This window comes from Geotrypetes seraphini, chromosome 10 (genome assembly GCF_902459505.1).
Source record: "Geotrypetes seraphini chromosome 10, aGeoSer1.1, whole genome shotgun sequence".
NCBI lineage: Eukaryota > Metazoa > Chordata > Amphibia > Gymnophiona > Dermophiidae > Geotrypetes > Geotrypetes seraphini.
In genome coordinates this window covers 59,843,589-59,859,681 of record NC_047093.1, presented here as the reverse complement: position 1 = coordinate 59,859,681, position 16,093 = coordinate 59,843,589, and the positions used below count along the sequence as shown (strand labels likewise).

Genomic DNA, 16,093 nt, shown 5'->3' with positions numbered 1-16,093 from the left:
AGCACTAGATCCAATAGATGCTGGCATTGTAGATTAGAAGTGGGGACGTTAGATCATTTGATTTTTTTTTGTCCCTGTATAAATGCTTTTTGGAAACTAATTTGGCCCCAAATTAATAAATTATTAGAAAATCATGTAGGACTCTCATATGACATTATTTTATTTGGTACAGCAATGAGAACTCAGAGTCCGATTTCTGCAAATAATAACAAGTTATTATTAATATTGACAGGGGTCGCCATGCAACAAATTACTCAAAATTGGAAAGATTATACTAAATTAAATTATACATTTTGGTGGAATTCAGTTTGCCACATATATAAGATGGAAAAGATGATAGCATTACAACAAGGGAATATTCATAATTTTAAGAAAATATGGGGGCCATTGACTAGTTACTCTAATGATCAGATATCTTAGCACATGGGTAATATTTATGTGGGATGGGGTTGGGGTGGGGTAAGGGTGGGAATATTTATCATATGAAATAGGTATTATTGGGAAATAAAGGGGTATTTATTATATCATATAGGTATATTTGAATGTAAATACAAGTGATATATGGAAATTGTTTTATTATGTGTAATTCACTTGTTGTAAGATTTTAAAAATGAATAAAGAATTATTTAAAAAAAAAAGATGTACTAATGGAAGCTCATTAAATTGAACTTATGAAAATCACAAGGATATGTATCAAACACTCAGAAGCGGTGAGGCATGTTTTGTGAAATAAATTAGTACACAGGGCCAGATTTTGTATACAGTGCCGTAATTTAGGTGGCGTTCAGCTTTCTATGACTTTAATTGGCGTGGTAGTTGACCGCAATGTTAAAAAAAAAAACAATTAAAAAGTCATTTCCCAAAAATGTAGATACCGGGTGGCAACTACCAAGGTAGCAACATAAATACATCTATAGCAAGCCGCCTAATGTCACGTAAGTTCAAAGTAGGCGTGGTTAGGGGTGTTGACCTTAGGTGCCATTTGGCGTGATTCGCAAAAGAACTCTGGCCTGTACTGCAGGCACCTAAGTTTTCTGACAGTCACGTTTAAAGAATCTCGGCTAACGACGTCAAGTGTGACTGACATGCGGCTAGCACCATTTTTGTAGACGGCTGTCAATTTAGGTTCTATTTACAGAATCTGGCCCATAAGGTATAACATTCCAAATTACAGTGGTACCTCGGTTTACGAGTGCACCAGTTTGCGAGTGTTTTGCAAGACGAGCAATACATTCGCAAACTTGGTGCCTCGTAAACCGAGCTTGCCTCGCTGTACGAGCGCCCCCCCCCCGCGTAATCTGGCATCCCCCCAGCGATCCGGCATCCCCTCCCCCGCTCGCGTTGCCCCCCCCCCTCCACCGCGATCCTACTTTCCCCCGCCGAGCAATCAATGACACTTCCTTTACCCGATTTGGCACCAGTGCCGGTGCCCGAAGATCCTCCCTCTTCTGGCGCGGCCTGGGCTGGGCGGTGCATCGGAGATCCTCCTTCTTCTGGTCTGGGCTGGGCTGGACTGGCTTTGAGCATTTGCGCATGCTCAAAGCCTTCTGGTCTCGCTCTCTCCGAGATTGAGAGCGAGACCAGAAGGCTTTGAGCATGCGCAAATGCTCAAAGCCAGTCCAGCCCAGCCCAGACCAGAAGAAGGAGGATCTCCAATGCACCGCCCAGCCCAGGCCGCGCCAGAAGAGGGAGGATCTTCGGGCACCGGCACTGGTGCCAAGTCGGGTAAAGGAAGTGTCATTGACTGCTCGGGGGGGGGGGGAAGTAGGATCGCGGTGGAGGGAGGGCAATGCGAGTGGGGGAGGATGCCGGTTCGCAGGGGGGGGGAAGACGGATCGTGGGGAGGGGTTTGGAATAGCGTCGGATTCCTCAAGGGAGGGAGAATGGAGCAGCGCCGGTAGCCTCGGGGGGGGGGGGCGGGGGGGAGGAGGTGGAACCAATCAAAGCAATTTCCCTTACTTCCTATGGGGAAACTTGCTTTGATATACGAGCAATTTGGTTTACGAGCATGCTTCTGGAACAAATTATGCTCGTAAACCAAGGTTCCACTGTATATGTTCTTATGCTCCAGATCCCAAACCTCATTGTACTAAGACATAATGAGGGAGGCCCTTTGGAAAACAGATCTGTAAGCACTTGTTCTTGAGGAATAACAAAGAAACTTACTCGGTTGCCTTTCTCCCCAGGCAATCCTGCCAGCCCGTCAAAACCTCGGTCACCCTGGAAAGAGAAAGGAAGTGAAACATATTAGCAGGGAATCCAAGCAGCTAAGATCAGGTAATCCTGCTTCAGGTAATCCTCACTGTTTAAGATCCATTTCCTCTCACCTCCCATTACTGGATAGCTCTGTAAAGCAGAGTCATCACAGAGTGTGGGGGAAAGAGTCTCCAAGACTTGGACACTCTTTCCCCACACTCTGTGACGACTCTGCTTTACAGAGCTATCCAGTACTTGGAGGTGGGAGGAGGGTGTCATAGATACTGATTAAGTAGGTCTTCCAGAACTACATGTCTAGACTGCAGGTTGTATATGCAAGTACAAATTGTCACAGGCAATTACAAATTGTTACTGTTGACCAGTTGGTTTTCTCACTGTTCTTTGACTGTTATTGACCAGTTGCACTGTTCTGCAAGTATTAGTGCCCAGTTAACACAGCACTTTATTTTTTAAAAAAAACCAAAAAAACAAACCTTGTTTGCACAACTGAGCCTGCTTTGCCTGATTACCCTTCCCAGCTCGGCCTCCACAGCCAGGCGAGGGATGCACATAGCGCTATGGCGCAGGTCCATTCGGTACATCCCTCAGCTAGGGAGTCACCCACATGTGGCTGACTCATCCTGCTTGTCCTAGGAGAAAGTGTAGTTACTTACCTGTGACGTAGGTTCTCCATGGACAGCAGGATAGTCAGCCACACAACCTACCCGCCTCCCCATATGGCCGACCCGGCCACAGCTAGGAACATCCTTGGGTTTAGGGGGAAGCAGGGGGAAATGGGTAGGGCTCGGCCATGCCCAGTGGGGCCCGGGCACTGCACGTGCTCAAAGAAAAAAAAAAAAAAAAATCTCTCTGAGCTATTGGAGAGCTTATCTGCAAATTGGGAGCTGTTGGGACAACACCCACATGTGGCTGACTATCCTGCTGTCCAAAGAGAACCTACGTTACAGGTAAGTAACTACACTTTACAGAGCTATCCAGTACTGGGAGGTGGGAGGAAATGGATGTTATGCAGTGAGGATTACCCCCTAATTGTATAGCATGCACCAAAAATTGCACACACAGTTTTGGTTGTATTCCCTAATTGTGCATGCAATTTAATCGCATAGCAAGCTAACTAGCACCAATAATTTGTATTTTAACAAGCAATTATTGTCGTTAAGTAGAATCAATTAAGGCTTATACATGAGTCAAAAAAGTGGGCGGGGAACGATCAGAGGCGTTCCTTTAAATTATGCATGTAATTACAGAATTAGTGCCTCTACGCCTAAATGTAGGCGCAGGCATTTGCATTGCATTTGATGCACCTAAATTTAGCCAAGTTTCCCCGGCGTAAGCGCTATTTTATAAATGGCACCTAACTTAACGTGCGGCTTCATCTTTATTCCATTTTAAGAAACTGATTAACACAGTATTGTTTGAGCGATACTACTCGTGCAAATGGGAATGATGATCTTGAGGTAAGAATGCTGGTTTTATGTATGAAATTGATTTTAGGTTTATTTGTTATGTCACAATGCTTGTATGTCTTCTGAGATGTTACTGATTGTACTTGTCTATGTTTGAATTATGTATGTTTTCTGTAACTCGCTCAGAATTGCAAGATGTGCGAGTAAGAATTTTTTTTTTTAAATAAATACAAATATAGAATTTTAGCCCTTGCAATTGAAAAGGACTATCTGGCTATGCAGATGAGAGTGTTCCTTCACTGACTTATAGAAGAAACAGTGCTGATGATCAGGTAACGCAGCGTGCCAAGACTATAAACTTCTGAATTAGCATCAAGGTCCTTTCGTTTAACATCCTCATTGGCTCCTGGAGCCACCATCAAGTCACTTGAACCAAGGCAATAGAAAGGTGATGATCTCTTTGAGTCCAATTGACACTGAAACTGTAGAGACACTGGATATGTCATACCTTTGGTCCTGTCTGTCCTGGCATTCCCCTGGCTCCATCGCTGCCTGACCGACCCTGAAAGAGAAAATAAAATGTTATATTGTCTTTTCTATGACGCTTTTGCCACCACACTGATTTTGGTGCTTTCCAACCCCCAACATCGGCAAATGGCTTCCTTGATTTCGATTCCGTACCCTGGTAGCTATTCTGTATTTGAAAGCCAAAATAAGCTATGGCCTATGAGAATGGAAGCTCTTCCCCATCCCTTGAAGAATGTCTGACCCCCATCAAACAGTTGATAAGGGAAACTCAAAACTGCAAATATGTGAAGAGTTATTGATAAGTGGGCTGTGCTATGAAGAAATATACTGTAAATTATAAAACAAGATGAGACTTTAGTGAGGATTTGGGGTTTTTTGTTTTTTAAACCTGTGTACAAGGTGAACGTTGGAAGAGAGGAGACAGACTGCGCAGAAAAGCTTTCCATCATATAATGGGATGTGCCTGCATATCTGCCATAGCTTTCCAATTGAAATATTACCCCCTGGCATCTAATCTGAGTAATCAGTCATTCTGACATGCCAACTAACAGGCCACCAAAAGCAATTACATTCAGGATAATGATTAGAACTGCACAACTAAAAGTGTGAGTGAAAGCCAGTGGTGTATGTGCCTCCCTGTCTCACAGCTATCATTCTTAATAACTATCTTAGCTTTGCTCCAGCTGTTCAGGCAGAAAAAGAACATACGTACCCTGCGGCCGGGTTTCCCTGTTGGCCCTGAAGTACCTTGAGGACCACGTGGACCCTGCAACAAATCAGAGGGTGATTGGATAGAGAACCACATGAAGAAATAATGGCTAAATGGAGGTACGCCTCTAGTGCACAGTGCATGATGGGAAAAGCTGACCCTACAATTGAACGACTGTGTTTTTCATTCAGGTTCATGGCTTTTCAGCCCCAGTTTTCAGCACCTACTGACTTATGCAACTAAAGCTTATCAAAGAATCTTTGCCCATAGTCCCAGATCCCTTTGCATCCCCCCACAGAAAGCCTGTAACAATGGATGTCTGCAGAGGGGTGGATTCACAAGGGAGGGAAATTATGCTGCATCCCAAAATAAGCTATTTTCCATACATACCTGAGGACCTAGATCTCCAGTTTCCCCCTTTAAGCCTGTAATGCCTGGTGGACCCTACAATGACAAGAGTGAATTTTTGTTAGCAAGTATGTGCCGCCACTGAGTGTGGAGTGTGAAGCCACATCATCTCTTTTGATTTGTGGAAGATGGAAATGGAGAAAAGCACTCAGAAATGAACTGTGTGAAAACCTTATAATTCTGCTTGTTTCCGGAGTTCTTTAATTTCATTTGATAATATGTTTTTATAGTGCTCTTTTCTTTACTTACTAGTGGCCCTGGCCGTCCAGTGAGACCCATTGGGCCAGCAGGTCCCCTCAGTGCCAACTGCAAGACAAGAGATAGAAAGAAGCCAGTGAGTATTTGTTTCCCATGACGGAGGACTGAATTCAGACAGGCACCATTTTTGTCTGCAGTGGGCCTGGTAGCATAAGCAAGTGAAAAGACCGCATTCCCCCCTTCCCCAAATATCAGGTTTGACTTAACCCTTTACAGCAACTAGCTAGCTTCGGAGGTCACTTCTGCCATTTGAATGATTACCCTCCCCCAGTGAGCTAGCAAAATGGCACCCTTATCTAGGGTTATCAGATGTCCGGATTTCCTCCTTTTCAAGGACATGTTCGGTGGTCTGGACGGCTTTTCAAAACCCGGCACTTTGTCCAGGTTTTGAAAAGTTCCTGTGAAAATTGCGTTGGGAAGGGGCATCCACGCATGCATAGATGCAACGTAGTGATGTCACGTCCGCGCTTGCGTGGATGATGTCTGGGGGTGGGGCTGGGACGGAAGGGGCGTGACATAGGTGGAACTTGGTGGGCATGGGGGCGTGGCCTTGGGTCCGGATTTTCCTTCGGGGAAAATCTGGTAACCCTACCCCGATTTCCCTCCTGGTCTGAAGTAACTGCATGAACCTAACCTTCCATCAGGCAATTGAAACTAATTAAAAGAAAGGCTAAGATAGTGCACTGCAGGACATGCATACCTCTTTTAGAATCAGATTTATTTGGTAAAGTGATAGCACATCATTTCTACTTTATGTATCCTGTCACATCATTTTATTTATAATTAGGGTTACTAGATGTCTGGATTTCCCCGGACACGTCCTCCTTTTCAAAACCCGGCACTTTGTCCGGGTTTTGAAAAGCTTCTTCAAAATCATGTCAGGCAGGAGGGCATCTGCGCAAGCGCGGATGCCCTCCTGCCTGCCGAGAGCAGACAGCGGGGGGGGGGGGGCTAGAGCGGGATTGGGGTGGGACTGGGGCATAATGGGGCGGGGATGGGCGGAACCGAGCGGGCATGGGAGTGGGTCTAGGGTAGAGAGCTGCACGGGAATGGGGACGAAGGGAATCCCGCGAGACTCGCGAGCATCTTGCGGGTTCCCCCTTCGGGTCACGGGGATCCTGTAGGGATGCCACCTAGGGTCGCGGGAATCCCATGGGGACGCCCCCTAGGGTCGCAGGGATCCCATGGGGATGCCTCCGAGGGTTGCGGGGTTCCTGCGGAGCTGGATGTACTCAGTCGCGCGGCTCTTCTTCTCCCTACCTGCTCTGCTTGCAGCACAGAGCCGAACGGAAGTCTTCCCGACGTCAGCGCTGACGTCGGAGGGGAGGGAGGGCTTAAACAAATAACTATTTCTGAAGTTTATAGGGACGGGTGGGGACGGAGGGGATTCCTCACGGGGATGGGTGGGGATGGAGGGGATTCCTCACGGGGACAGGTGGGGACGGAGGGGATTCCTTGCGGGGACGGGTGGGGACGGAGGGATTCCTCACGGGGACGGGTGGGGACGGGTGGGACTTTGGCGGGGACGGGTGGGGACGGGTGGGATTTCTGTCCCCGCGCAACTCTCTAGTCTAGGGGTCCAGATTTTACAACAGTAAAATCTGGTAGCCCTATTTATAATGCCCCCTCCCAAGCAGATATTAACTTCCTTGTTCATCTTGCCCAAAAGAACCACAGCTCTGGCAGTTCTTCTCAAATACTGTGCTATCCAGTGCCCTTCTCCAACTAATTAGCAAGCAATACACAGGGGAACCTGAGTGGTGGTAGTGCTGGGAACAACTGATATTACATGAAAAATGTTAAAGGTATGGGGCCCATTGACATCTTATGTTACCTCACTATAATGGGTTTTTGATTGTGAGTCAGTTTTTGTTTATTTTGGTACACATCCAGGGAAGGGGGGGGTTATTTCTGTCATAATTTGATTTTTAAATATTTACACATGGGATGGGTGGGAGGATGGAAAGATATGGCTAATAGGGTAAGGTTATTGGGGAAATCTATGTTTCTATGTTTTATTCAATTATCATTAGGTGGGTGGGTAGGGGTAGGGGAAAAATTGGTTGGTTATATATACTTGAAAGTTAAATGTGCTTATATTGACTTATTATATATGATCTATTTATGTATTGTACTACTGAAGATTGTAAAATCAATATCAATAAAGATTTATAAAAAAAAGAAAAAAGAAAAATGTTAAAGGCAATAAGGCACCAAGCTCTTCACTAGTTCTGATATTCTCCACTGGACCCACTTAAACACTTCACAAAGATGATGCTGCAAATGGGCTTTGTAAACCACACAAGACCCTTCTTGACATCCTGACAGTCCACATGCAGCAGCACATCTGGAAAATATTCAGACGGATTCAACAGAAGATATTTCCTACACTTATTCGGCTCTCATACAACAGTAGCACTTTTGGTTTTGTGATTATCTCTGTTGAGTCTCATATTGAGAAGGGAATCCTAAGAAGGACCCAATTTCCTCTAGGAGCAAACTGTATATTAGAAAATTGCATCATCAAACAGTACAAAAAGAGAACCATGAAGAGGCAATAATGAAGCAGAAAGAAAATATTTGGGTAGCTGCCTAGGAACTATAAAAACCCAGACCACACTGAAAAAGTAAGGCGCAAGGGAGTTTTTAATACTTAAGATCTCTCATAATCTAGAAACCAATTCTCTCTATATAAACCACACGAAATAATCTGGATATCAAGTAGCCACAATTCTGCTTCAGCGTGAACAATGCCTCCTCTCAGTAATAAGCAGAGCTATCCTTTACAACACTGTTTGGACAATTTGTTCCACAGCTGCAATCCAATACTTTAAGAGACCTGCAATTATCTCCGGCCTGCAGCGGGGAAGAGTAATTAAAATCTAATCATGTCCTGCACTCCCAACGAGAGAAATACGACCAAAATGTGTCCTGCTTAAGCACTGAGATATGACGGGGTTCTGCTTGTTCTGTTTCCTGTTGTATCTGAACTTAACGGGCTTGTACATGGCATAAGGAGGACTCATAAATCATAACCTAGAGAAATTCTGAGATGCAAAGCTAGGAATATTGAACATATGGCAGTTCTAATCCTACCCCTAGGAAGCCTCTAATACACTCCCTGATCATTGCGAAACTGGATTATTACTAAACTAAACTAAACCTTAAGCTTATATACCGCAACTTCTCTATAAATATAGAGCTCGAGTTTCAAGTTTATTTAAAATTTGATTTGATCACAAAATCCAAATCCAATGCGATTTACACATAGCTATAAAATCAGGGTAAAAGAAAAAGTCACGTTAATTGAGCCAGACAATTGGTACAATTTTAACAAACAATACATGAGAAAAAAAAGGTGAACAACAACAAAAAAAATGAAAGGATTAAATACAATTCATAAACAAATAGAAAAGGGATAGGTAGTGAAACAAGAGGTTAGGAAAGGTTACCTAATTAATTTTTGCTTACCAGCAGTATTAGTCAAGTTTCAAGTTTATTATCTTTTTAATATACCGACCATCAACAGGTATCTGGCCGGTTAATAATAAAATTATAAGAAAGAGAAAAAAGTCATAAATATTTAAAGATGATGAGTGGACATCAAAAACATAATTGGACAGACATGAAAGTGAGGGTAAAGGGAAAGGAGGGGAAAAGTTACATGTTTTGAGAAGAGAAGGAGAAAGTGGGAGTGGGGTAAAACATATTGGGTGGGGTCGCTTTTTTAAAGCGGTTGGTTAAATAAAAGAGGAGCAGAAGAGTGAAGGAGAGAGAAGAGAAAGAGAGGGAAAAAGAAAAAAGAAAAAAAAAAGGAATGAGAGAAAGAAAAAAAAAAAAGAGAAGGTAGCTCTAAGCACAGGCGAAAGCGTCACGGAATAAGAAAGTCTTCAAGCTAATCTTGAATTTATCTAGATGTTGTTCGTCCACTGTAAAGTTTCCTAATTTAATAGAATTTGAATGACTCAGTTAAAGGCCTACTTAAAAAGCCAGCTTTTCAGAAGACTTTAAACTTACTAAGTAATTTTTCTTCTCTTATATTAATCAGGAATGAGTTCCAAATTTGAGTTGCCGTAACAGAAAAGATCGTATCCCTTCTTGAATAAATGAATTTTAATGAAGGGACTAAAAGGAAAGATTTTTCTTCAGATCTTAAAGATTTTATGGGAGTATAAGGGATTAGAAACCTTTCTAGGAATGCAAGAGTTTATTCATTAGTGTTTTATGTGTGAGTAATGCTATTTTATATGTAATTCTGTGACACGGTTTACAAAAATTAAAAGGGAAGTACCAATGCCCCAGAATTCATCAACATACTTCTGATCCCTTAAGATCACTTCGGCCACAATCTCAAAAACGTTTTGTGATTCCATCATTACGCCAAATAAATTATGAATCTACCCGATCCTCTATATTCTCTGTAACTGCCCCTGTACTCTGGAACTCAATCTACATTAGAGAAGAACGCCTACTCGATCGTTTCAAGTCAAAACTGAAACCCTTTCTATTTAAAGATGCCTTGGAAATTTAAAACTCTTCTCTATTAGACTACTTCAATCAGGATTCCCATTTCCTATTGTCCTACCCTTAACCTTCTTACTGTCCTATTGATTTAATGGAGTTCTCCCTCTACCCTCTTGTTTGTTGTAACGTCAGTTAGTCTCTCGTACGTACTCTGTTTATAATTGTATATATAACCCCTCTTTTATGATACCTGTACCTATGCTGTCAAGAACACTCAATAAAAACAATCTGTGGAAAACACAATGTTCTTGACTTTCCTTTTATTTCTTCTAAACATTTTCAAATAGTATAAAAACTTGTCCACATAGATCCTAAAAAGGCTCACGGACCCGACACAGGCCGTGTTTCGGCTGACAAGCCTTCCTCAAGGGGCCGATGGTAAATGATCTATTTAATTTGAGGAAAGTTGGACATTTGCTGTCAAGAACTCTCAGCCTTCTTTTCAGTGTATTATCATTTCAGTGCTCCTGCTTTACTACTGTAGAGCAGTCCCAGTCCCCAGGGTAGGTGCAAGGGTTTTAGGTGCCCTAAGCAGATTGTGAATCGTAGGCTTCCACTGCAGCAGTACCCTCTATCTCTTTTTCTCTTTCCCATACCCATCTGTATCCATATTCCCCTCTCTCCCTTCCTCCTCCATAGCAACTATCTCATCCCGCCTCTACCCCAGCAGAATTCATTCAACAGAGACCCTCTTTCCTGTCCCTCCTACCACCAACAATCCAGTAATAATAAGAAGCTGCCACTAGGGGTGAAGGTGCTGAATCAGCAGCAGCAGCGATAGAAGGAAGTTTCCCTACATGTGTATCACTCAGGGTAGGGTCGCCAGGTTTCCTCTATTAAAAAAAGAGGATACCTGGTCCTGCCCCGTTCTGCCTCCAGCTCCTCCCTCCAGGCAGGTGGACAGTCCTCTAAAAAGGGGTCATGTCTTGGTTTTCTCAGATGTCTGGTGACCCTAAACCTAGCCTTAACTGCCCCCCTCCCTCCAAGTTTAAAGCCCAGTTCTGGGCTTTGTAGATATGAATATTCCAAGCTGGTTGATTATACAGCAATCATCAGATGTTGATGGGTTTACCATAGAGTTCACAAGATCAATAACAGTGTGTGGGGGAGGGGGGCTGTGCATTCAGTTTGTGTAAAATCCACTATGCCTGGAAAGAAATGCAAATAAATGAAAGCCCTTACTCGGGCCTGCTGCAGTATGGCTTGAGCCTGAGACTCCTGTGCCGACACCTGAGGTCCTTTAGCTCCACTATCTCCACCACCTGAGAAACGGAACTGGAAATGAAAACAAAGAAAACACAGTTACTCAGGAAGATCTTCTTCCCAACATGCCCTGCTTTATGCTTTGTACTTGCAACTCCACAAATAATATGCTGAGTTTAGCTGATGGGAAAAGTGATAACGCAGTATACAGTCAACAAAAAAATGCAGTTGTACAATATCAGATTTTAAAGATTTCACATACAATCAGAGTTATACATTTACTTGTAAGCTGATGAGAATCTAGCTTCACTAGCCATGAATTAGAGGATAGAGCAGATTATAAATATTTTAAATAAACAAATATTTTTGGGAAGTTGCACAGATAGTATCAGTAAGAAATATGACTCATTTTGATCCATATAATAAGGGTCAGGTTTGGAGTAAGGTAAGAACAGATAAAAAATGTATCTGGATAGCAGTGATACTCAGCCACTTTCTGAATAACTTCTAAATTGAGTACAGGCCTAGTCTACATGGATAGGGCCAAAAGAGTGACCACATTATCCATTTATTCAGTGTCACTACCTGTATGGATACCTGTGCTGAATATAGGCACAGTTCGTTCTCATTATTCACGCAATTTTGATGTGTGATTTTGTGTATCTGCAGTTGAATCAATTGCTACCAATTTTCCCTATTCGCGCTGCTGTGTTCGCACATTTGTGGACCGGCTCTTTAAAAAACCAGCTTTCTTTGCTTTCACTTTCACCTCGTAGTCAGGTGTTTGCTTCCAGATATGGCTCCCAAGCGTCTGGAGTGTGAATTACAGGTACTCCAAGTATTGTCCCATGCAGGAATGTAACCCCATTTTCCCAATAGGATCCATTGTTCACTTCGCGGTTCTGAGGCACAATGTGTACTGCTGGGACCTAAACTCTATTTTCCCCATATACTCAGCATTTCATTATTCGCAATTTCATGGTTTACGAACATTTTCAGGAACTATACTACCACGAATAACGAGAATGGACTGTATTAATATATGCACTGTGCTTAAATGAATATAGTCATCATGCTGGCTGAAAGTCTGGCCCACCTAGATCTGGGCGACCATTGAATTAGGCACCTAACTTAAGTTTTTTTAAATTGGTTTAGTTGCCACTGATAATTGAAAAAGTCAGTAAAAAACAAAACAAAAAATTAATTAGCTGGTAGGTGCCCAACTCGGTAGGCGTCTACCACCTCGTAGTAGGCGTCTACACTGAGGCTCAAACCAGTACCTACATGGAAAGTAGGTATGGTTGGAGCAGAGTTTAGGCAAGGATTGAGCTAGGCGCTGGTAGGCATCTATGTTAAGCTCTATATTAGATCAGTGGTTCCCAACCCTGTCCTGGAGGACCACTAGGCCAATCGGGTTTTCAGGCTAGCCCTAATGAATATGCATGGAGCAGATTTGCATGCCTGTCACTTCCATTCTATGCAAATCTCTCTCATGCATATTCATTAGGGCTAGCCTGAAAACCCGATTGGCCTTGTGGTCCTCCAGGACAGGGTTGGGAACCACCCAGTGCCTAACTGCAGGCTTGAATCTGCCTCATGGTAGGACACAACATCCAGGGATTCAAGAGAAGTCTAGGAATCTAATTTGACAGGATTGGTACCAGTGTTTTGAATAGCCGTCAGCTTATTTGCAAAATTCAGTGAAAAAAATGTGCCTTGACTAGGTTTGTATGACCTGCACAGCAAACCCTAAATTGTGTTGGCTAGACACCAAGTGAAAGTACGTTTATTTATTTATTATAAAAAATTATCAACCACCTGTTCCTAGGCGGCATTACAAAAGTAACATGCACAAAATGGCACAGACATCTTAAATTACAAATGAATAATTACAACTTAGGAAGCCATAATTTAAAAGATCCTCATAGTACAAATCATCCTAAAACCAGAATTAAACAACACATCTTTCATTGAAAAGTTTCTAAAAATAGTGTAGCGGTCCAGTTAGTTTGTTCCACAGCATAAACTCTTCAGCTAAGGAAACGGAATAGAGGAATCTCAACTGTGCCCTTTGCCCTTACATTTATCAGTTCCAGATTCATTTTAAGCATCTCTTTATTGAATCTTTTGGAAATTAGATATATCTCGTTACCGTATTCATTTTTGTATTTTTTATCTTTTGTGAACCGCATAGAACTTGGTATTTGCGGTATAGAAGTGAATTTTATGTTTATGTTTACTTCAAAGAGCCTAGACCAAAATCTAACAGTCTGCATTTGCATCCAGAACTATAACCAACATTTCTGCTGTAGCATCTACTGGCAATTCTGTATTTCCACACTTACCTACTAGTCCAAAGGCAACAGTTGCAAAATTCTGATGGCTTCAAAATCTGGTGGTGGATCTGGACTCCAGCACTACACAGTCAACCCATTAGATGATGGTTATTTTCAACAAAGCAGGGTTGTCCAATCTCGGTAGTTCATACAGGGCTAAGTGAGATTCTTGGCAATATCAGTGGTACGGCACTTCGCGAAGATTGTTTCCCACAATTGCACAATCATAGAAAAAGCCGTAGTCCTTGCAAATTTTGAGCGAACAGTTGGTATTGTTAGAAAAGCATTAGCCAAGGAGCAATATTGCATCCTGGTGTATAGAGTATTACCAGATCTGGAAGATACCATGGCACCTTTTCATTTCTCACCTTAAACAGTAACATCAAGATTTTAAACAATGACCACTGCTTAACTGGGAACTAATAGTAACATAGTAGATGACGGCAAATAAAGACCCTAATGGTCCATCCAGTCTGCCCAACCTGATTCAATTTAATTTTTTTTTCTTCTTAGCTATTTCTGGGCAAGAATCCAAAGCTCTGCCATGTACTGTGCTTAGGTTCCAACTACTGAAGTCTCCGTCAAAGCTCACTCCAGGCCATCTACCCCCCTCCAAGCCAATGAAGCCCTCCCCAGCCCATCCTCCCCCAAACGGCCATATACAGACACAGACCGTGCAAGTCTGTCCAGTACTGGCTTTAGTTCTTCAATATTTACTATTATTTTCTGATTCTAGATCCCACGCTTTTTTGAACTCCGTCACCAATGAAGCTTCTGAAACACTGGAGGGATTTGATCCCTGAAATTCAGACCCTGAATCAATCAAGTAGCAGCATTTTGCAATAGCACTGCCTTCACATAGTAAACTAGTCAGGACTAGGTGCCTGCACAATTATCCTCAGATTATCACTTACATACTGTATATGGCCTCAGTTGCTTAATCAACCTCAAGTGATTAAAACTGTTGAACTTTAGTATTATGAACATCAAAAGTCAATGTACAATCCTAATTGGATACCTAATTTTTACACCTCTGTCATAATTCACAAAGACTCACAAAATTCTTGTCTGGCTATGATTTACCAATCCAAAGAACATCCAAATATATTCTGTTGAAACCGCAGAGCTGGCCTCTCCAGTACTTGATTCAATATCTGCATTCCCTGCTACCATACTTTCTTCAATTGGCATTATGATGTGTATATCATTGAGCCAAAAGAATAGAAGATCTCACAGAAAAAAACAGACAAAAAGATTAAATAAAACGGAGGAAAGAACTGACCCTTCTGGGAGCCCACCTTGCCACTGTTCCAGCTTAGATATAACATGACCCACCAGGAAAAAGAAAACCACTTCCAAATTCTGCCTACAGTTCAGCGATCCAATAGCCACCTTGTCTACAAATTATACTGCACTGTCAAAAGCAGCTGTTATATCCAAGAAGACAAGAAACAAACACTCCCCCATCTCATATGCTGTCAACTCCATATAACAATGAAACCAATAAGATTTCTGTGCTGTAATGGTTCCGAAGCCCACATTGGAGGTTACTAAGCATGAATCATCCTGTCAAGACTTCAGATAATTAAATGATACGCCACTGAATGTCCCCTCAGATCGCCCAAGTAAAAAGTGGGCAGGTCAGTGGCAGCGCAGGGGGGTGGAACTGAGGAGGAGCCCCAGGTTATGCGAGTGCAGGCATCCACATAACGAAGCAGACAGATTTAGGGGGGAGGGCATAAGTGAGAGGGCTGCACTCCTGCCACCAAAGACCCCAGCTGGACCACCAGGCACAGAGGTAGGCCCAGGAGGGGCCTACCTGGACATCAGGGGGGTGGGAAGAGGGCAAGAGGTAAAGGAAGTGGAGGCTAATGGAAAGGGGACGTGGCACTTTATGGGGACGAGGGGGGATCCAGAGGGCCAAGGAGGGGGTTTTGGTTACAAAAAGAAAGTTATGGAGTCTCAGCCTGATATTCTGCTAGGGTTGCATACTCGGCTGAATATCGGCCAGGCCCACATAAGTTCCAGTGGCCTGCCTGCTTTCACTTAGCCTCTGATGTTCAGTGCCGGCACTGAATACTGGGAGCTAATTCAGCCGGTGACAGTGAGCGTTAACAAAAACACTGACTGCCACTGGCTTAATAGCAGGGGGTAAGAAAGTAAGTAACCAAGGTACAGTAAGATTCAATACAGAAAACATTATTTACTGCATATCTCATTGTGTCCAATGGGGTTTACTCACTGACAATGTGCATTTTCCATGTCAAAACCTTACAATATCTTAGTAAATTAGATTCTCAATGAAAAAATATATTGTTTACATCTAAATGAGGCAGAGAGCCTGCATAGATCCTATATTTTAAAATAATCTAGTACCATATTTTCATGGGAAAAGAATACCATTGCTTTATATTCTTGCAAAACAGCTATTAAATGAATGAACAGTTATAGAAGCCAGGCTTTTTGAGTGCTCCAGCTATAATGATTTGAAATGTGAGGTTTAA

The 16,093-nt window shown here is 42.7% G+C and overlaps 1 protein-coding gene across 3 annotated transcripts in view; it reads right to left on the bottom strand.

Moving 5' to 3' along the window:
- Positions 1-16,093, bottom strand: part of COL5A1 (collagen type V alpha 1 chain) — a 430,660-nt gene that overhangs the window by 184,628 nt on the left and 229,939 nt on the right. For all 3 annotated transcript variants that reach the window (XM_033962082.1, XM_033962081.1, XM_033962083.1), the window contains exons 13-18: positions 11,233-11,325; positions 5,518-5,574; positions 5,251-5,304; positions 4,864-4,917; positions 4,132-4,185; positions 2,167-2,220 (exon numbers count right to left, since the gene is read on the bottom strand). In XM_033962082.1, the coding sequence (XP_033817973.1) occupies positions 2,167-2,220; positions 4,132-4,185; positions 4,864-4,917; positions 5,251-5,304; positions 5,518-5,574; positions 11,233-11,325 (366 nt within the window). The remainder of the gene's footprint in view (positions 1-2,166; positions 2,221-4,131; positions 4,186-4,863; positions 4,918-5,250; positions 5,305-5,517; positions 5,575-11,232; positions 11,326-16,093) is intronic.